Source organism: Eriocheir sinensis, chromosome 15, assembly GCF_024679095.1.
Source record: "Eriocheir sinensis breed Jianghai 21 chromosome 15, ASM2467909v1, whole genome shotgun sequence".
NCBI lineage: Eukaryota > Metazoa > Arthropoda > Malacostraca > Decapoda > Varunidae > Eriocheir > Eriocheir sinensis.
The window spans coordinates 12,547,502-12,569,517 of NC_066523.1; the positions used below are offsets into that span (position 1 = coordinate 12,547,502).

General features: G+C 44.6%; 1 protein-coding gene across 3 annotated transcripts in view; it reads left to right on the top strand.

Moving 5' to 3' along the window:
• Window positions 1-22,016, top strand: part of LOC126998925 (tetraspanin-18-like) — a 235,904-nt gene that overhangs the window by 180,459 nt on the left and 33,429 nt on the right. For all 3 annotated transcript variants that reach the window (XM_050861183.1, XM_050861184.1, XM_050861185.1), the window contains one exon: window positions 7,724-7,793. In XM_050861183.1, coding sequence (XP_050717140.1) covers window positions 7,728-7,793 — 66 coding nt within the window. In that variant the 5' untranslated portion in view covers window positions 7,724-7,727. The remainder of the gene's footprint in view (window positions 1-7,723; window positions 7,794-22,016) is intronic.

Below are 22,016 nucleotides of genomic sequence, written 5' to 3' on the forward strand. Positions count from 1 at the left end.
TCAAGTTTTGGGCCACAGTCCCCTCCAGGCAGAGAGAGAGAGAGAGAGAGAGAGAGAGAGAGAGAGAGAGAGAGAGAGAGAGAGAGAGAGAGAGAGAGAGAGAGAGACCCGACAGACAGACAGACAGACAGAAGCATCCATAAAACTGTGCACAAAAGCGAGGTGAAGAGGCGTTTAGGACATGCATACACATCCTGGAACTCACTCTTAATCGAATACCCTTTCAGCCCGTCACGTTCCAGGCGGGCGTTCCTTTGCTCCATAAGGAGATCGTGCGCGGACCGAGAGTGAAATCTGGACCGGTGGGCGGCGCGTGTTGAAAGTAATGTCGTAAAGGGCGATGGAGGGTTAAAGGCGGCCGCAGGTGTGAGGGAATGCGGGACGGGCTAGGTGAGCTAAGGTGAGGGGAAGGGCGGGGGTGACTCTGCGTGTTTACCTGGCCGAGGGTGAAGGTGAGGCTTGAGGGTCCAGGTTAATGGTAGGTAAAGGTGTTTGTCACAGGTGAGATGGTGTGAGACTACTTTCCAAGTGAGGTGAGATAAGGTAAGGGGAAGGGCGGGGATGACTCGGCGTGTTTACCTGGCCGAGGGTGAAGGTGAGGGTTGAGGTTCCAGGTTGATGATAGGTAAAGTCGTTTGTCACAGGTGAGATGGTATGAGAGATTGCTTGTGAGGTAAACTCATATGAGGTGAGGGGAAGGGCGTGGGTGGCTCTGCTTGCTTACCTGGCTTGGGGTTAAGGTGAGGTTGAGGATCCATGTTATATATTCGTACACGTATCGGACTCCCATGGCGACTATTTCTCAAGGCCAGAGAGAAGATTAACCGGTTTTTTTATGAGAGTGTTTTTCACGTTCAAGATGTATAAACCGTGTAAAACTACCACTAGCATCACAAAACCGTACCAACAATTTCTACGAGTGGCTTTTCAAACAGGGGACCAGAGGCGCCCATACGTTTGACGTCCAGGTAGTTAAAAGCGTGTGTCACAGGTGAGATGGTGTGAGAAATTGCTTGCCAGGTGAGGTGAGGTGAGGGGAGGGGAGGGGAAGGCAGTAAATGACTTTGCACGTTTACCTGGCTGAGGGTGAAGGTGAGAGTGAAGGTGAGGGTGAGGGACAATCATGAAGGTGTTTGTTAGCATATCGCAGGTGAGGTGAAGTGAGGTGACAGGGTGTGTGTTAAGATGTCTTTTTGTTTCTTACTGTTTGTCATTTTCCTTTCTCATATGTTACTCTGCGTTGTTTTCTTCTTTTCCTTTTCTTTTTTTTTCACGTAAACATACACACACACACACACACACACACACACACACACACACACACACACACACACACACACACACACACACACACAGAGAGAGAGAGAGAGAGAGAGAGAGAGAGAGAGAGAGAGAGAGAGAGAGAGAGAGAGAGAGAGAGAGAGAGAGAGAGAGAGAGAGAGAGAGAGAGAGAGAGAGAGAGAGAGAGAGAGAGAGAGAGAGAGCTGTACCCTCCCTTATTCAATCTCGCTTTCATTGTTCTGCTCCTTTTTTCGCTTCATATTTCGCATCCCCGTCATTTGCTTTTCCTTTTTCACTTTTTTTCCTTTTCCCTCTCTTTCTTGGTTCGTGTGGTGCCTGCTTTACTTTTCCGCCTACCATTCTACCCTTCCTCTTTTCCTCCCTTCCTTTTTTCCTTCTTTTCGCTCGTCTTCCCGTCCTGTCCCTTCCCATTTTCCCTCCTGACCCACATCGAGGGTTGGCATCGACCCCAATAATCTGTGACATCTTATTTCTGGTTCTGTTTGTTGTGAGGGTCTGGTTCCGGCGGTATCAGTGTGTGTGTGTGTGTGTGTGTGTGTGTGTGTGTGTGTGTGTGTGTGTGTGTGTGTGTGTGTGTGTGTGAGTGGGTGTGTTTGCTTGCTTGTGTACTAGTTTGATGAGGTAGTCGTGTGTCATTTTATTGTTAGTTTGCGTTAAGTACCTTGCTGTCCGCAGTCGTGCTATTTTATGTTAGTTTATATTCTTGCATGATATCAATTAGTTTGCTTTGTTAAGGTGTCAAGGTCGTCAGGTATAGGATTTTTTATTTCCTCCTCTTTCTTTTTTCTTCAAGGCATCATGATTCGAGATGATTTGTTTGTACCCCTTTGCTTTATTTTTTTTTTGAATGTTTCATTTCAAAATACTGTTACGTTGATTTATGTTTACACTTATACCTTATTTATAACTTATGTATACTCGATGCTGCTAATTTACCTTCGAGCCTTTGCCTACCACCTCCGTCACCACACTCGCATCTCTTCGTCCTGCACTCACTCACTCGCGCCTGCCATCAGTCCTCACGGCAATGTTTTCCGTTTTCCATTATTGATTCAGGCAAAGAGCCATTCGTCACTCCTCCTCCCTCCGGTGTCCCTCTCGTTCCTCCCCTGCTCTCTCAGGCAATGGGCTCTTCGTAACCCCCTCCCACTCTCTAGTTACCCTCACTTTCCTCCATATTCCCTTTCCCATTTCTCTTCCTAATCCGTGGCAAAAGCTTTTCGTTACCCCTTCCTCCCCTCTGCTTTCTATCTTATTTTCCACCCCTCTCTCTTTTGCTTACTGATTCGGGCAAAGTGTGATTCGTTAACCTCGCTTCTCCGTCTGTTTTCTCTCACTTTTATAATTTTTTCTCCTTTCTCCATTCCCTTTTTTTTCCCGCTAACGTCATCCACTCCGTTTCTCCGTCTGCTTCCTCTCACTTTTCTCCTTTTCTTTCTTACCCCCTAACTCCGTTCCTTCATTCTTACCCTAACGTCATCCACTACGTTTCTCCGTCTGCTTTCTCTCGCTTTTCTCCATTCGTCTCCTTCCTCCTTTTTCCATTCTTTCATTCTTTCCCTAACGTCCTATAATATGTTCTCAAAGTTTCATGATATCCTGCACCTGCTTCTCCTTCCCCTCATTCCATCTGTCTCCTCTTTCCCTTCTTTCTCTCCTTTTTCTCTATCTACCTTCCTTTCCTCCTCCACCTGGTTCCCCTTCCCGTCATTCCATCAGTATCCCTTTTCCCTTTTTTCACTCCTCCTTTTGTCTATCACCTTCTTTTCCTCCTCCGCCTGGTGCTCCTTCCTCTCATTCCATCAGTCTTCTCTTTTCCTTCGTTCACTTCTTTTCTATCTACCTTCTTTTTCTTCCTCCAGCGCGCCAATTCATCTTTTACCTTCATCTTTATCTTTTCTTTTTTCTGTCAATACTTTCCTTCCTCTTTACCTCACTACGCTTTACTACGCTCTCCCTCCTCCCTCCCCTCCCTTTCTTTGGCCCCTCCATATCTCACTTTCATCCTCCACGCCTCGTCTTTCTTCGCCATCATCGTGATTGAGGAGAAAGTTGATGATGGATATACGGAGGAGAGACGCTAGCAGGGGAGTAGGAGGGAGAAAGACAGAGGGCGTGGAGGGCATCAAGAGGAGGAGTAAGCGGCTGGGAAATGAGGAGAGATTACTTACGTTATGCGACAGGTAAAGGTAAAGTTGAGGGCATACGCGTCGGGCTGCATAAAATAAGGAAACTAAAGCAATTTGAAGCGTAAGTAAACGATGGAAGTGAAAATACTGATGAAAAATGAGCTAAATTGAACGGCTGTATAACGGGTTGCATAAAATAAGGAAACTTAAGCAATTTGAAGCGTAAGTTAACCATGGAAGGGAAAATACTGATGAAAAATGAGCTAATTGAACGGCTGTATAAACGAGCTGCATAAAAAAAGGAAACTAAAGCAATTTGAAGCGTAAGTTAACCATGGAAGGGAAAATGCTGATGAAAAATGAGTTAATTGAACGGCTGTATAAACGGGTTGCATAAAATATAAGAAACTAGAGCAATTTGGAGCGTAAGTTAACTATGGAAATGAAAATACTGATGAAAAATGAGCTAAATTGAACGGCTGTATAAACGGATTGCATAAAAAAAGGAAACTAAAGGAATTTAAAGCGTAAGTTAACTATGGTAGTGAAAGTTCAAGTGAAAAATAAGCTTAATTGAAGGGCTGGTATGTTTTTTTCTATGTGTATGGCTTAAAACACACGTCATAGAGCGGGTACGTGTAAGGGGAGGGTCAGAAATCGTAAAGCTGTAGTGTTCTTTACCTACGTACTCCAATTAACATAGAGGTGAATGCCTGCTTTTGTATATTTGAGCCTAAAAAATATCCACGCTATACACTGCCATTAAAGCGAGTCACAAATTATGGATGAACAGAAAAACAAACATGCAATTATAACGTGAATTTTTTATAGTAGTACAAAAATGACCATTAACACGCGCTCTGTGACTCTTAATTGCCCCCATGGATTAAAATTACGGCTTTGATTACGACTGAAATGAGGCTTTCGTGTGTGTGTGTGTGTGTGTGTGTGTGTGTGTGTGTGTGTGTGTGTGTGTGTGTGTGTGTGTGTGTGTGTGTGTGTGTGTTTGTTTGTTTGTTACTGTTTTCCCTCTATTCACTCGCCTTTCTGTCATTACTCCCTCCCCTTTCTTCCCTCTCTCCCATCTCTTCCCTCTCTCCTCTCTCCTTCCCCTCCCCTTCCTCTCTCCTCCCCTCCTTTCCCCTCCCCTCCCCTCCACATATCCTTTCCTTCCCTCACTCTTCCCTTTCCTTCTCATCACCCCTCCTTTCCCCTCTCTCCCTTCCCTTCTCTCCTCCCCCCTCCTTTCCCCTCCTCCTCCTCCCCTTCTTCCCTCTCTCCCGTTCCTTTCCCCCTTCCTCCCGTCCTTTTTCTCCATTCCCTCTACTCCTTCCTCCCGTTCCTTCTCTTCCCACTCCTCTCTCACTTCTCCCCTCTCCCCATCCCCTCCATAATTTACAACCTCCCCTCACTATCCGTTCCTTCCCCTCTCTCTTCTCTTTTCCCTCCTCTTCCACCTGTCCTTCCCGTCCCTTCCTGAAGTGCTGGAGGACAGAAGGGAGGGTAGTGTGACCCAATTACCGCCCTGCTGTGACCAAGTAATTGCAACAGACAGTGAACGCAGACAGACAGACAGACAGACAGACGAGGTCAACTTTAAACTTTTGTGGCAAATGCTTCTTCTTTTTTAAGTTGGAATGGCAAAGTTCGGGCTTCTTTTATTTTTGTTAAGCTTTTTGTCTCCCTTTTCGTACTCCCCCCCTCAAGAAAAAAAATATACCTTCATGTTTTGACCCATTTAGTCCGTCTGTTATAGCCCCCCCTCGCCCCTCTCCCACCCCAGTCATCCATTTTCCTCTCCCATTTTCTGTTTTATTTTCCACCTTTATTTCCTCCATTATTACGCCATTTGTTCTCGCGTATGGCTTTCTTTATCGCCGGCGTCGTAGTTAGGTTTTCAGGCGTGTCATTAATTTTGTTTCCCCACCCGTATTTTTCTTTCATCTTCTTTCGCTTACTCTTCCATCTTCATTTCTTCGTTTCCATTTTCCGTAATCGGTTCTTCCTAATGCCAGTCATATTTTTCCACTCGTCTTCTTTTCCCTCTTTTCTTATTCCTCGTCTTCTTTTCATGAGTCTTTTCTCCGTTTATTTCCTCGTCTCCTCCCGTTTTCTCGTCTCTCCTACCCTTTCGTTTAATTTTCCTAGTCTTCTTTCCCCCACCTCTCTTTTTTCCTCATTTCCCTCGTTCCCTTTTTCCCTCCTCTCTCATCTCTCTCCTCGTTTTCCTCGTCTCCCTCTTCTCCTCTCCTTTTCATTCCTCTTTTTCCCTTCTCGCGCCCTTCCTCCTTCCCATCGCCGCCTCCTTATCTGTTTCCTGTTCACGTAAATCGCTTTCGGTTGTTATCGACTCATCAGCATAAACCTGAGAAGAGGAGGAAGGGAAAGACCGGCAACGAAGGTGGAAGAGGAGGAGGAAGATGAGGAGGGAAATTTGGAGGAGGAGAGGCAAGAGGGGAAACATAGGGAGGCGGAGGTGTAGGTCGTTTATTAGATGAGAAAAGGTAAAAAGAAAATGATAATGTAATAGAACACCATGAAAGGACGGAAATGAAGGAAGACAAGTGTTGCTAATGAAGGAAAATATGAAAAAAAGAGACTATGAAGGGCGAAAAACAAATAAGGGAAGTGCGCTGCAAGACTTCTTCGTATAAGGAAAGACATGAAAAAAAAAGTGTTCTGAGAAACTGGAGGAATCAGTTCAGGGAAGAAAATGTACGAATAAGAGAAGGAAAAAGAAAATAAGAAGGAAGAAAAATCAAGGAGAGAGGAAAGAAGAAAAACACATTGCTGCGTATGCCTCGAGACACTCAAGGGAAGTAACGGGAAATATTATGAACGTCGCAGCAGCTCTCTCCGCTGGTGATGAAGGAAACGCATCAGACAAATTGGTCTGCGCGAGGCGATGAAAACGTAATCACGAAAAGCTTTGTATACACTCGAGCCAACGCAGGGAATTAAAATCTTTGTACGAACGACTCATTGAAAGGCTTGGACGATGGAGCTAATGGAAAACCTTTATGCGACTCGAGCCGGAGAATACGACAGGTAAAAATGTGTGCACCTGTGTTTGAAAATGGAGGTTGGACATGAAGATAACGAGAGCGATCGAGTTAGTGATACTCTCGTGCTACTGAAGACGTAGAAAGATACATACTAACACGTGTACCTGTATCGGGACACATGTAGGTGACTACATCTGAAACCCGTTAGCCCAGAGTCTTCCCGCACCGTCTAGAGGAGAGGAAATGAGCGAAAACTAGTGAGATTGGGTACAGATATATGCAAGTTACATATCTTTTTAGACAGTTTTTCTTATGCTTTTATGCTATGGGATATAATTTCCTTTCTTAGTAGTTTGTGCCCAGAGCGTGCAGCCTGTAGACTCATTATATACGGCGTATACGTTGTGTTTATTACCTGCGTGTTACCTGGATGCCGATACTTTCCGTGTGCGTTGTCGTCTGTAGAATGGCCAGCACACACGGCTCTAACGCTCTCTATTCTAAATGGCTCTAGGGAACGCTTTTCGGTGAGTAAAGTCGAGAAGCTTACGGGCGGCCATACGAGGAAAAGGAAATGTTTGTATTATTGTGATTCATTACTTGTTGGTGTGTATGTAGAGGAGTCGTTGGTGTGATGTGCGGGGTGCTGTTTTGGGGCAATTTTAGAAAGGCGACGGAGTAACCCTGGACATTATTAGTAAAGATCAGGTGTTCTCCCTATTCTTTAGTTTAGTGTTTATTGCCATTTTCCTATCCTTATTTTCTTTTACCGAGGTTACGTTGAGAAATGTATGTGTATTGCTGTCGTTGTGCGGAAGATATTTAGCGAGGATTTTCTCTTATTAATAGTCAAAGCAAACATTACAGTTAAGTGAAGCATACGTAAAGACCAAGGACTTTTATACTCTTTTATTACAGACACTTCTGCATTTCGCTCACGTTTTTCTTTCAGGCAGTCGTGGAAACAGTCTCATGGGTACCGTCACGCGTGCATTGTTCTGGGTTTCTCGCGGAATTTATAAATGTTCAGGGCAGCATACAGGAAACTAGCAATACACAGCAACATAACAGAATGATAACTGAAGGTGCATGGAGAAACATATTCCTTGTCCCTTGATGTAGCACACTTCAGACTAATAACATCGGTAGTTAGTGATGTGAGTCGGAAGTTATATGACGTAGGGCCTGAATTTATAAGTGGAGTATTGACTGGGTATTTTGTTTTATGAAATTATGAGGAGATTTTTCAGATTTTGTATGTTTATATATTTTTCTGTCTCCCCGCAGCAAGATGGCGCTCGACTGTGGGACGATGTTCGCCAAGTACCTCCTGTGTTTCTTCAACTTCGTCTTCTTCGTAAGTACACGACTCTTAGATGCATGTGGGGCGAGGGGGTGGGGGGGTGGAAGATGTCGGACGGAGATAGGAGGGGAGGGGAGCGAAGAGGGAGAAAAGGCTGAGAGAAGGGAGGATAATAACAGAGGAGGGAAAGGAAGTATTTGGCTCTTAGATGCATGTGTGGGCGGGGGTGAGAGGGAGGGTGTTGGGAGGGGAAGGGAAGGAAAAGGGGAGGTAGAGAATGGAGACTTGGGAGCTTCATGGGAGGGAGAGAATGGAGAGTAGAAAGAGTGAAAGAGAAAGAAGTCGTTGGAAATTTACTTAGACGGAAGATATGGTGTGTGTGTGTGTGTGTGTGTGTGTGTGTGTGTGTGTGTGTGTGTGTAAGAAAAGGATGATTCTCAGGAAAGTCTTCATCGATTTTGCATCAATACGAAACAATTTAGTAGCCCCGTTGGTAAGAGTGATGGAGTGGCTCGACTGACAGAGTGTGGGAGTGCATGGGCTGGGCAAAAAGAAGAGGAGGAGGTTTAGGAGGCAGTGGAGGAAGAGGAAGAGGAAGAGGAAAATGAGGAAGTAGAGGAGGAGCATAATGAAAAATAGATGACCATGAATAGTTTGAAGGACTCGCTCTGGTAAAAAAAGTAATGCATGAGATATAAACAAATACAGTAAATAAATAAAAAAAAACTCAGTCCCTCCTTCAAACCCACAATATCAAAACGAGTTACCAAATCCACGAGAAAGCTCCTGCTCAACCTTCTGACACACAGCGGAGTCCCCCCAAAAAAGGATAAGAACGAGGAACATTCACGTACAGCTTCAAGAAATTTATGTGGAGTGGTCTTAAGTGAGGCGTGCAGGCCCCGTTCTCTATACAGTGGCGTCGGCTGTGTCTTCGGCAGGAGGGTGAGACTAGGGGGAACTTATCGGTAATCTATCCAGCAGAAGGGAGCATCGCCAGGACCACTGCGACTGCCACTACCGAGAGAGAGAGAGAGAGAGAGAGAGAGAGAGAGAGAGAGAGAGAGATGGGAGTGGTAAAAGAGAAAGAAAGATGTGATATGTGAGAGAGAGGAGCGAAGTGGAGATAAAGGGAAAGAGTTGGAGCAAGACGGAAGAGATGGCGAGAGAAAGGAAGGAAAAAAAGGGAAGAATGGCGTTGGAGAATATTCGAACGTGTGGCTCAGACGTGAACTTAGAGGAGGGAGAAAGACGGGCGAGTGTGTATATACAGAGAGAAAGGAGGCAGATCTGACATGAACATTGAAGGAGGCGGAAGGACGGGCGAGTGTGTATATACAGAGAGAAAGAGACAGAGAAACAGAGAGGCAGATCTGACATGAACTTTGAAGGAGGGAGAAAGACGGGCGAGTGTGTTTATACAGAGAGAAAAAGGCAGAGAAACAGAGAGACAGATCTGACATGAACTTAGAAGGAGGCGGAAAGACGGGCGAGTGTGTATATACAGAGAGAAAGAGACAGAGAAACAGAGAGACAGATCTGACATGAACTTAGAAGGAGGCGGAAAGACGGGCGAGTGTGTATATACAGAGAGAAAGAGACAGAGAAACAGAGAGGCAGATCTGACATGAACTTAGAGGAGGGAGAAAGACGGGCGAGTGTGCATATACAAAGAGAAAGAGAAAGAGAAACAGAGAGGCAGATCTGACATGAACTTTGAAGGAGGCAGAAAGACGGGCGAGAGTGTATGTCAGAAGAGAGAGACAGAGGCAGACTTCAGCCAACCCAACACAGCAAGGAAATGCGGGATAAATATGAAGAAAAAATGTGGAGAATATATAGCGTTCTTTTGTATGGCGCAGATATGGAGTTGGGAGTTAGTGATAGTCGAGAGTATTGTGAAAAAGAAAGGCAATGTAAATAAATCTTTAAAAAAATACGATATGGAAATGATGTAACGGAAAAAAAAGGTTTGGTGGAATTTTCGTGCATGTGGAGAGCAGTTTGAAAAAGAGCATGATAATAAAAGGAAAGACAGACAGGACTTAACATAACCCGACAAAGCATATAACAGATAAAAGGAGAAATTAGTATGATGAATGGGAAGCAAGAAAGTGAACATCGAGGGGAAATTATCTCTTGAGTTTGATGACACGAGACGAAAACATATCAAAGGAAAGGAAGAACATGACCCACCAAAGCAAATAAGAACGAGGTGGAGGGGAAAGAAACACAGATAAAAGGTGAAATTAGTATGATGAATGGGAAGCAGGGAAACGAAAATCGAGGGGAAATTATCTCCGAGTTTGATTTCACGAGACGAAAATAAATCCGTGGAAAGGAATAAAGGAAACAAACTAGACAAAGCAAGATAAAAACAGCTCAGTGACGATCAGCTCCGGGTATGAACGAAGATGAGTGGTAAAAATCATCATGACTCATCTTTAACGTTTATTTTATTGAACGAAAATTAATGAAACACCGCGTAACGTAACTGTCCACTTAATTAAGGAATAGAACACAAAGATAAAAGAGCAGACGAACTAATTACTGGCTGTGGAAAGAGAGAGAAAAGGTGAAAAATCAGTGAAGAGAAAAGAACGGAAAAACGGGAAGAAGAATTGAGGAAACGGGAAGAGAAAGAGGAGGAAGAAGTCGCTCAGAGGTATTATTTAGAGGTTGAAATATGTAGAGGGAAAGAGCTAGAGAAACGAGGAGAATCAGAAAACGGGAAAGGAAGGAAAGAAGGAGAAACTAACGACACAGAAAAGAACAGGAGAAGAGAAAGAGGAAGGACAGACTAAAAGGGTTATAACTTAGGGAGAGAAAAGAAAGGAAAACAACAACAAAGGACAGGGAAAAAAATAATGAAAGAGAAACCCATAAATGAAGAAATATGAGGTGATAGAAGAGGAGATAGATGCTGCGTGTTCCCATAAAACGGTTAAACTGCGTAAAGAAGAAAGGACACCAGAAGAAAAGGGGAAGAAATAAAAACATAAAAGAAGGAACAGGAGGAGGAAGACGACGATAGAGGTTTTATAAAAGAAAGGATTGAATCGAATAGAAAGAAAGAAAAGAAACTCATCAAAGACGAGAGGAGGAAAGAAGGAATAGAGGAGGACATCAGGAGGGAGAGGGAGAGAAAGAAAAGAAGAAAGAGAGACATAAAAGAAAGAACTTGGAGAGGAAGACGAAAGACGATAAGAGGTTTCATGAGATAGAAATGAATAGAAAGAAAGAAACAAAAAGCATCAAAGTACGGAGGAGGAAAGTAATAAAAGAAAGGCTGCAAGAGAGAAAGAGGGAGGGAGAGACAGAGAGCGAACTGGTGGAGAAATAGGAGGAAGAAGACGGTAAAGAAAGAATCGAAAATGATCAAAGAACAGCGGAGGCAAGAAAGAATAAAAGAAGACAGCAAGAGGAAGAGAAAGACACAGAGAGGGAGGGGGAACTGGAGGAGGAAGAAGATGCTAAAGGTTTTATTTCTTTTCCGATAACGCCCTCGCCAGTCCGGTTAAGCGATGTGGCCTCTTTGGGGTCCCGCTGCCGTAGAGAAACAGCCACGACCGCCCCGCTTTGTTGGGCTAATGTGTGGAAGCTGGGAGACATCGGCGAAAGAGAGAGAGAGAGAGAGAGAGAGAGAGAGAGAGAGGGAGAGGGAGAGGGAGAGGGAGTGCACGGGTTAGGTAGGAAGAAAGCAAGAACAGAGGTAATGGATGGAGGAAGGAAGGTAAGATAGGTGCGAGGTGGAGGATGGGAAGGAGGGAGAGGGAAAAGAGAGAGAGAGAGAGAGAGAGAGAGAGAGAGAGAGAGAGAGAGAGAGAGAGAGAGAGAGAGAGAGAGAGAGAGAGAGAGAGTGAGAGTGTGAGTGTGTGTGTGTACCCAAGACATGATTTATCGCTGCTCATGCTACAAAATAATGCGTATCACAGAGGCAACAGGAAACTACATTATATTCAATTATAAAACATCGTGTCCAGTATATAACAAAACATTTTAATCCGCGTGTTCATCCTTCGGGTAAACCTGGAATCGAAGAGAAACGTCAATAAGAAAAAACAAAACATCTACATCCATTTATTTAAACACGTCCATTAGCGACCTTTTTTATTCGGTCGTTTTTCTCTGTCCTTTTATTTTGTTTGTATTCATGTTTTTTTTTCACCCTTTGTATCCAAGCGTGGGTCGAGCTCGCTGCTTTGTCCCTTCCCGCTGCCGCCCGCCTTTTATCCTCCGTTCGGGTCGACAACAATAGGAGCTTGCGGCTAATAGGGGAGCAGAAACATGTAGGTGATATTCTAGGTCTTTTTGGAGCGGTAAACAAATAAATATAGGACGTTTGTGTGCTTTTCCGGGCAGTGAGTTTTTCCGGTACAGCTTTATAAGGGTAAAAATAATGGTTAGTTTTTGTTTCGGTAAAGAAGACAGAGGAAAGGGTGAACACGACGTAAATATATAAATAATGCCCCGAATGTCGCTGCTCCGATACAAAAAAGACTGTCAGAGAAGAGCTCTAGTGTGCGTAATGTAAAATTTCAGGTGATCAGCACAATTTACCTGTACTTTGGATGTCTTTAGTGATTTAGGTTTTATTTTTATTTTTTTTACGTCGCGGCCTATTGCACCGTTAGGTTTTTCACTGGTGGGGGCCTGATGGTCAGCCCAGTCCGTTGTGGCGCAGGCGAGTGTTTATAGTGGCGCCATCTTGCTGTGGCTCATACTGCTCCCCGGAGCTCATCTTTGAGCCTCTCTTTAGAGAGGTTATCTTATGTCCGGGTTGATAGGTGGTCTTCAGGGCAGCATGTGGGTAGTCTTAGGCCACTCGACGGTGACTAAAAAATCACAGCTGTGTGGTGGCCAGGATTCGAACCCGTGTCCCTCCTGTATCTCCCGGACGTGGCGCCGGCACGCTAACCACTCAGCCACCGCCACACTCTCTCTCTCTCTCTCTCTCTCTCTCTCTCTCTCTCTCTCCCCCGGGGATAAGTCGTAATCTCTTTTTGACTCGTTCTCGTTTTATTACTTCCGTCCACTTTCTTCTTTAGTTTTAATCTGTAGGGCGAAGTTCCGTGGTCTGGCTGGCTCTTATCGGTGCCTTATCTCTCTTTTACTAGTGTTTGTTGTTGTTGTTGTTGTTGTTGTTGTGGTGGTGGTGGTGGTCAGCGCGGTGTTGGTGGCGAGGCATTAAATAAATTATGAGGGTGGTGTTCCTGTTAGTATATATATAACGCTTCTCTTTTTGCAATACCTTCTCGTTATTTTATATTTCTCTCTCTCTCTCTCTCAACGCCACATCTCAATTTTATCACCTCAATTTATCCTTTCTTTCCTCTCGTCTCTTTCCACATCCATTCTCCCTCATTTGTCTTTCTTCCTTTGCTCTTTTTCTGTTCCTTTAGCAGCTTTTTTATCCCTACTCCTTTGTCTTCGTTCCTCTTCATGGTTATTGCTTTTTCCCTTATTATTATTATTATTATTATTATTATTATTATTATTATTATTATTATTATTATTTATCTTCGTTTTCTTCTTCCATCTCTTATTTATTTTGCTCCTCTTCTTCCTCCTCCTCCTCCTCTTCTTGCTTTTCATCTTCCTTGTGGTGTTCCTCCTTCACATCCTCCTCCTAGTTTTCCTCGTACTCGTCTTCCTCTTCCTTCTCCTCCACGTCCCTCCTCCTCCTCCTCCTCCTCCTCCTCCTCTATCCTCAGCTTTAGTCGTTCCCTTCATGATGGATTCCGAGGGCCGCCGGGTAAGCCTTATTGAAAATTATACATAATCTTATTTACGTCGGAAACACGGAGATTGGTGGTCTGTCCGCCCGTCGCGCCCCCCGTGGAGAACGATTAATTACGAGGCCCCCAGGTTATTTTTACTCCCCAATCCGGGTAATTGCTTATTCGAAAACGACCGTATATAACGCTGTTTGTATTTGGCTTCACCTGATCAGAAAAAAAAATGTTCGTAGCACGTAAAGGGGAAACGAGTGAAGGAAAGAAGGAGAAGAATAACGACACAGAACAGGAGAAAGTTAGGAGGAAGACGAAGACGATAACGAAGACAAAGACAAAGAAGAAAACGAAGAAGAAGAATACGAAGATGAAGAAAACGAAAACGAGGACAAAGAAGAAGAAGAAGAAGAAGAAGAAGAAGAAGAAGAAGAAGAAGAAGAAGAGGAGGCAATCTTAGGGAAAGCCAATATATTACGTAAGAAGACGAAGAAGACGAGGGCGAAAACGATGATGAAGAAGAAGAAGGAGGCAATGATTAATTTATATATGGCAATCTTAGGGAAAGCCAATATATCACGCAATTAGAGAAGAATGGAGTGATTATACAGTGTAGCAATAAACGTATAATATTTCGCCCTATTAAAATTCAGGTATAAAGAGGCCATTAGCATGATCTCATTAATCGCTGCTGAATAGAATACTTTTATCAACAATAGGGACCAGTTTTTATTGCTAACATTTGAATTGCTTATTGTAATAGTTTGCGTTGTTTTGCCACACCAATCGGCTCGTTATTCTTTTGTTCTTTTTCGCATTGCTGCATTGTGGAATATACATAATTATTTCGCAACCAAAAGATTTAAGCGATAACACTATCTATTTATTTATCTTTCATTCTATCTATCTGTCAATCAATCAATCTATCTATCTATCTATCGGTCCTTTTTGTACCTGTTTTTGTTTTTGCCCTCGAGCTGCCTTTCTTGCCGTAAAAAAGTCTATCTTCCTTCCTCATTTTGTCGCCTTCCCTTCTCTTCTCTCCCTTGTCTTTCGTCCCCTCCTCTTTTTCCCTCCCTCCTTCCTTCCCTCACTCCACATCGTCAACGTCAGGACTCTATATTCACTTTTATTTTCCTGGAAGATGGACGTGGAGAGGCTGATGGGAGGAATGGGACACACACACACACACACACACACACACACACACACACACAGAGAGAGAGAGAGAGAGAGAGAGAAGGGGGAGGAGTGAGAGAGGCGTGATTTCCCTTGCTCGCTAGAGGGAACATGTTCAATATTATTTTTTCTCCGTAATATTGCGCGACTCAGTTACGCCCAGCCTTTTTTTTGGGGGGGAGGGGGGAAAGGAGGGGAAGGGGGAAAGGGGGGTGGGTGGGATTTTTGCATCATATGGGGAAGTCTGGAAAGGGAAAGGGAAAGTAACACACGAATTCTTTTTATTTATTTTGTTCTCATGGGACGACAGAGGAAAATAATGTGACAGGATATCGGGGAAAAAAAAGTTTGGGTAAGTGTTTATTTGGTCTGATTCTGTGAACTTTTATATTGCGTTTGTCATTTCTTTTTTTCTCTTCTATTTTGTTTGCTTCCTTTTTTCTGCAGCGATTTTCTGTCCTTATTCATAGGAAGCTGATTTTTATCCATTTTCTGTTTGTCTGTGTCTATATCTCTGCCCCTCTCTTCTCTCTCTCTCTCTCTCTCTCTCTCTCTCTCTCTCTCTCTCCCCCCCAATCGTTTACTCTCCTAAAACACTCTTATTCTCGCTCTTCCTTTTTTTCTTTCACACAATTTCCCATCATCCTGTCCCTCCCTTGTCACACTTCACACACCTCGCCCTCCTTCTCTCTCTCTCTCTCTCTCTCTCTCTCTCTCTCTCTCTCTCTCTCTTCCCCTCTCTCTCTCTCTCACTCTCCCCTCGTTCCATATCATCCCCTCACATCAATGTCCCTTCTCCTTCTGTACATTTCCTTCATTGCTCCTTTCCTTTACGTCATTTATCCATTTTTTTCTCCTTATTCTCCTTTCCCCACCTCGTTTATCTCTTTTTCTTTCCCCTCTCTTTCATTCACTCATCCTCACACCCTCTTTACTTCTTTCTTGTTTCCTCTCTGACTGAGTTTTCTTTACTTCCCCTTTCCTTCACATCATTTATCTTTCTTTCTTCCTTCTCCCAATTCTTCACCTCGTTTATCTTCCCTCCCTCCCCTCTCTTTTCCTCATTCTACCCTTACCCTCTTCATTTTCCTTCCCTTTCCTCGCCTCATTTATCCTCTCTTTTCTCCTCTTATTACCTCATTCCCTTCACCCTCTTTCTCTTTACCCCTTCTCCCCTCTCCTTATCGTTTATTCCTCCTCTACCTTCTCCCTCATTCTACTTCACAGCCTTCTGCCTCAATCTCCTCTGTCTCTCCCTTCCTTCCCTCCTATTCCTCTCACCCCTTGCATAACATCCCCCTCCTCCTTCCACCTCCCCGCCCTACCATTAACACAGTAAAAGCAACCAACGTCCGTAATGTGTAGTTTTAATCCACGTCAAGTCCATTATCGTTAACTCATACTCATTATGCCTCACATGCTACCCTTTTTTTAATTTTTTTTTTTTATGCGCGTGTGTACAATGTTTCTTTTTTTTTTTTACTGGGATGCTTTAGTTTTTTTTTTTTTGTGTGTGTGTGTCTGGCTTCTTGTCCCCTATATTCTTCCTTAAAGCCATCACGTGCTTCATGTATCACAGTTTTAAGTTTTAACAAGGATGCTCTATATATTTTGGTCATTGGGTTCTTGCATTCCCTTTTTTCTCTTCTCCCATCAAGTCAAACCATCGCATTCAATATCAATTTCGTGTTTGCAATCATAATTCCTCACTTGCAATCATATTTTCTTTATTTTTCTTTTCTGCGTGTGTGTCAAGTATCAACGTTTCTTTTTTTTTCAACATGGATGCTCTGTTTTCTGGGGTTTCTAGTTTCCTGCCTCCCCTTTTGACATCGTGTTCGTCATGTATCATTGTTTCTCGTTCTGACAGGGATGCTTTATTTCTTTTGGTGTCTGGTTTCTTGCCTTCCATTTTTTCACCTCCCCTTAACCACCGTATCCAATATCAATCTCATGTATGCAGGACGTATGGCGGGCGAGGGAAGAGTGGCCCTAAGTCCATCATGCCAAGATTGCGTCCTCGCCTCGCTGTCTTTATGCCGCCGTAGTATTCCTCTCCTTTATGGCGCATTGTATATAGTGGCTGCAATATTGCCAGGCTTTCAGTGGGAGAGTGAAGGAGAGGGGGAGGGAGGGGGTGAAAGGCAGGCGTATAGAGATGAGGGAGGGAGGAAGAAAGGGAGGAAGGATGTGAAAGGCAGGGCATACAGGAGAAATAATTTAAAGGAAGGAGGAAAGGGAAGAAAAGAGAAATCGAGTGAGAGGAGGCAAGGAGAAGGAAGGAAGAGAGGGAAGGAGGAGGAAAGTGATGAGAGAGAGAGAGAGAGAGAGAGAGAGAGAGAGAGAGAGAGAGAGAGAGAGAGAGAGAGAGAGAGAGAGAGAGAGAGAGAGAGAGAGAGAGAGAGAGAGTGTGTGTGTATGTGTGTGTGTGTACGTATATATCAAATGTAGTGTTTACTCCATGACTTGGCAAGTAGGTGATGCCGCGGCATCCATCATTGTGTGTGTATATCATGGAGCCCTGACCCCTGTGTGTGTGTGTGTGTGTGTGTGTGTGTGTGTGTGTGTGTGTGTGTGTGTGTGTGTGTGTGTGTGTGTGTGTGCCCTCTACTCACACACTATCCACGTACCCTCGCCGTAAAGATTTTTCCAAGACATTCCCGTGCTCACCGAGGCGGTTTGGCAGTGCAGTGAATCGGGGGGGGGCGGGGGGGGGATAATGGGATGCTCTGGTAGGTGGGAAAGGTGTGTGAAAGTGGGCAGGTGTATGGGTGTGAGGGTGGCCGGGGAAGTAGATGGATGCTTGGCGGGGTGAGGGCAGGGATGGAACAGGCGTACAAGAAGGTGGGTAGGTGAGTGGGATGGATATGAGGGGGGTGGGGTGGGGGGGGCAAGTGAGTGAATGTGGGGGGTGAGTGAGTGTGGTTAAGTGTGTGGGTGGACTGATGGGTGTGTTGTCTCTCTCTCTCTCTCTCTCTCTCTCTCTCTCTCTGACTCATGCCTTTCCATTTCATTATTCCAACAGTTGCCCTTCTCTTCTTTGTTTTCCTTTCTCCCTTCCTGTTTCCTCCGTCCCAGTTTCCTCTTATCCATTCCCTCTCTCTTCCCTCCCACCTTCTCTTTTTTTTTCCTTTTAGCCTAACTCGGTATAATGTTTTTCTCTCCATTTCCCTTAATTCCCTTTCTTTCACTTTGTCACTTGTCTCGATATAATTCTTCTGTGTAATACTTTTTATTTGATCTCTTTTGTTTTGTCTCCTCGTCTCTCTCTCTCTCTCTCTCTCTCTCTCTTGATCACTGCCTGTCTCTAAGCCTTCCTTCCTTTGTTATATTACTGGGGGAGATTTGGTCGGTAGGTTCCACCCCCACCCTCTTCGTGACTGTCCATAACTGCTTTTGCTCTCTCTCTCTCTCTCTCTCTCTCTCTCTCTCTCTCTCTCTCTCTCTCTCTCTCTCTCTCTCTCCCCCCCCCCCGGTAAAAAAAACTAAAACTAAAAAACGAGTAATATAATGTTTTTCGTAGTTAATATTTTATCCCCGTAAACTCGAGATATTTTTTTTTTGCTTCTATTTTTGGCTGTGATTATTTTTTCACGTAAACTTGTGCTCTATTTTATTCCTTACTCCTAATTTTAAGCTTTTATTACGATTCTAGTTTGCTTTGTCGATTATTTTTTGTTTATCCTCTTAATGTTTATCGAAAGTTTCAACGCAGTTACGCCATTCCTCATTATATTCTGAGCCAGGTCGGTGTTCGCCATAAGCGGAAGAATAAGAAATAAGGGACGGGGTGATGGAGAGAGGCATGTGAGGGGAGAGAGTATAGGTGGAAGAAAGGAGGAGGGCAGAGGAAAGAAGAGGAGTAAAGAGGTGAGAGGAAAAGAGCGACAAAAAATAGGAGGAGGAAACAGGAAGGAGAGAAAAGATAGCTAAGAGAAGGAAGGATCGGAGGGAGGGAAGGAGAGGGTAGATGAAGGAAGAGACAAGGAAGAAGATAGAAGGAGACTGAGAGGGAAAGGCAAGCAAGGACTAGGATGCTAAGTTTCCCATGACCTTCACCTATATCACCCCATCACCACCGCCACTAGGCGCCACCACCACCACCACCACCTCTGCGTACCACCAATACCACTACCACCTACATGACTGTGGGACTAAACACGAGATTGGTTAAAAGAGGGAATTATGTGTTAGAGGGGGTCCCACAGGGTTCGGTATTAGGTCCACTTCCACGCACACAATGTATTCAAGCTAAGAGCTAATAGGGTACTGGGATTTATTTCAAGGAGCGTAAGCAACAGAAGCCCAAGTCTTCCTCAAACTATATTATGAAGGCTTTACATTCATAAGGTTTTTGTTGGTGAGTTGAGGGGTAGGACACATTAAAGTAACGGGTTTAAAACTGATAAATCTGACACCAATAGGACATAGGCAAAATTGGTTTACTAACAGGGTGGTGGATGAGTAGGATCGACTTAGCAGTAGGAGTGCCACAGTGCCAATCACATTCTTCAAAACTAGAAAAAGAAAATTCATGGACAGCGATATTAGGTGGGTTAGACACGGAGGAGCTTAGGGTCAAAAGGAGTTGCCTTGACAGGGGCACTCTCTTTGCTCTGCAGACTCCTGCTTTCTTATGTTCTTATGTTCTTATGCCCCGCCACCACAACCAGCACCACGAACCGACACCACCAGCACCACCACCACTACTGCATACCACCAACACCACCTCCACGAAGCCCACCACCACACGCGCCCCGTCACTCCCACGGGAATCAACTCTTCCACACACGCAAAAAAATATGAGCCCCAGGAAGACCACCACCACCGCACTTGTCCTCCTCCTCCTTTTCCCCCTCCTCCTCCTCCTCCTCCTCCTCCTCCTCCTCCTCCTCCTCCTCTCTCCAGTTTGCCGCAGCCCCACTGGTACGAGGGAGAATGAAGTGGAAGTTAGGAGGGAGGAAGAGGAGGAGAGCTACAGCGAAAGGAGTTTTCTCAAATAAATGCTACTCATATGATAAATGATTGAATTGCACCCACTCATCTTTTTATGCATTTTTTCTACTTCTACGCCTATCGGGTCAATGTTTCTGACCCGGTCATACACATACATATGGAATCCAACCAATGAACGTGAAATTACAAAGCCAATTAAATACCGGCAAGAAAGAAATAGACAGCCCTCATTTGACTACCAAAGGGTGAATAAACAGATTAGAGGTTTCAAAAGTACGCCCACCAATATCTGCAAACAACGACCAATAAATATTCACTGGACTTCAGAGGCATCAGCTTGCCTTTCCGAGAAGTTGACGAGTCACAAAGTGCTGCAGTGCATCAGTCATCTCCAGAACCATAAGAATAACAGAAGAGGGTTATCGTCAGGAAGATTTGCAAGGAGATCAGTCCAGCTGATGTGACCACTGAGCTGCTGTTTTGATTCCCTGTGCACGGATAAGTGGGAAGATTTCAACCGATCCGTAAAGGGCTAATACAGCGATCTCTGTGACATTCGTGACAGTGGCTTGACTCGAGCTGGTCATCACAGCCTTTGTGGGTGATTTCATATTGCACGTAGGAGGGTAAAGGGTTCAGAGAAAGGGATGATGATGATGATGATGATGATGATGATGATGATGATGATGATGAGGAGGAGGAGGAGGAGGAGGAGGAGGAAAAGGAGGAGGAAAAGGATAAGGAAAAGGAAGAGGAGGAAGAAGAAGAGGAAGAGGAAAGGGAGGAGGAGGAGGAGGAGGAGGAGGAGGAGGAGGAGGAGGAGAACGAGAACGAGAACGAGAACAAGAACGAGGAGGAGCAGGAGGAGGAGGGGGAGAGGGGCAGAAATTCTAATTGTAATAAAACGTAGGCCAGCTCGGGCAAAGAAGGAAGCGCTGTTAATCTCCCGGAATGGAGCCTCGAGCCATTTTGGTGGAGGAGGTAAATTTTTAAGTCCTGCTCGTGGGGACGCAGACCTCAGAACGAACGAAGATGGAGACGGAGCGACAGCGTGAACAGGGAACGGAGGGAGGGAGGGAGGAAGAAGAGGGGAAGGAAAGGGAGGGGAGAGAGGGGAGCAACACGACGTCAAAGTATAGAGTTAGTGGAGGGGGAGAAGAGGGAAAAGGGGCGAATGTAAGAAATGAGGGAAGGGAAAGGAAGGGTAAGGAGATATAGAGATGCTGAAAATGGAGAGAAAGGAGCAGAGAAGAGATGAGGAAGAGAGAGAGGGAAGAAAGACGAGATTAGAAAGTATGAAGTGAAAGGACGAGAGAGAGAGAGAGAGAGAGAGAGAGAGAGAGAGAGAGAGAGAGAGAGAGAGAGAGAGAGAGAGAGAGAGTAACCCACATAAGGCCAGGGACGATGGAAACTTGAATTCTTTATTGTCCTCTCGACCTATATATAACTTCATGCCATCAAGTCACCTCCGTAATTTCTTAATGGTTAGTCTGATGGGTAACTAATTTTTGGTTTTATAAGTAGTTCGTCTTGGGTTTACAGGAGCCGTGGTTGATGCTGTTTTGATGCTTGAGAGAGAGAGAGAGAGAGAGAGAGAGAGAGAGAGAGAGAGAGAGAGAGAGAGAGAGAGAGAGAGAGAGAGAGAGAGAGACGAGTAATACAGCAAGATAGGAGAGAGAAATGAAAGGAGGAACAAAGGAGGAGAGGGCGGGGAGAGGAAAGGAGACGAAGTTAAGGAAGAAAAGGGGGTAAGAGGAGAGAGAAGGGAGAAAGTGAGAGATGGACATAATGATAAGAAGTAAAGGAGACGTATGAGGTGCAGAAAAGAGAAGAGAGAAAAGGAGTGATGATGCTATGAAAGAAGGGAGAGAGGGAGGAAAGGAGACGAGGGAAGGAATAGAAGAGAGGAGGGTAGGGGAGGAGGCGGAGGATAATCTGAGGGTGTAATAACTCCACAACCACCGCCTTGATTCGCCTTTCTCACGCTCATCCGCTCTCCTCTCCACTTCTCCTCTTTACTTCTCTTCTTTACTTCTCTTCTTTACTTCTCCTCTCTACTGTATACTTCTCCTCTCTACTGTATACTTCTCCTCTCTACTGTATACTTCTCCCCTCACTTCTCCCCCTCCTCCAACAACAGTCATCCTCCTCTCCCTTTTTTGTCTGGTTCTTTCCCTCATTTATGCACTTTTTTTCTCTCTTGTCTCCTCTCGTTCTCTACTTCCTTTTACTTCTTCTCTCTCTCTACTTCCTCCCTCACTTCTCTTCACCCTTTTTTTTCTGAAGCAGTCATACTCTTTTCCTTTTCCTGGTCCTGTCCTTTATTCACTCTCTCATCTCTCCACTCGCTCTTCAGTACTTATCTTTATTTCTCTCATTTCTCCTTTCAGTTCTCCTCACCTTCATTTAA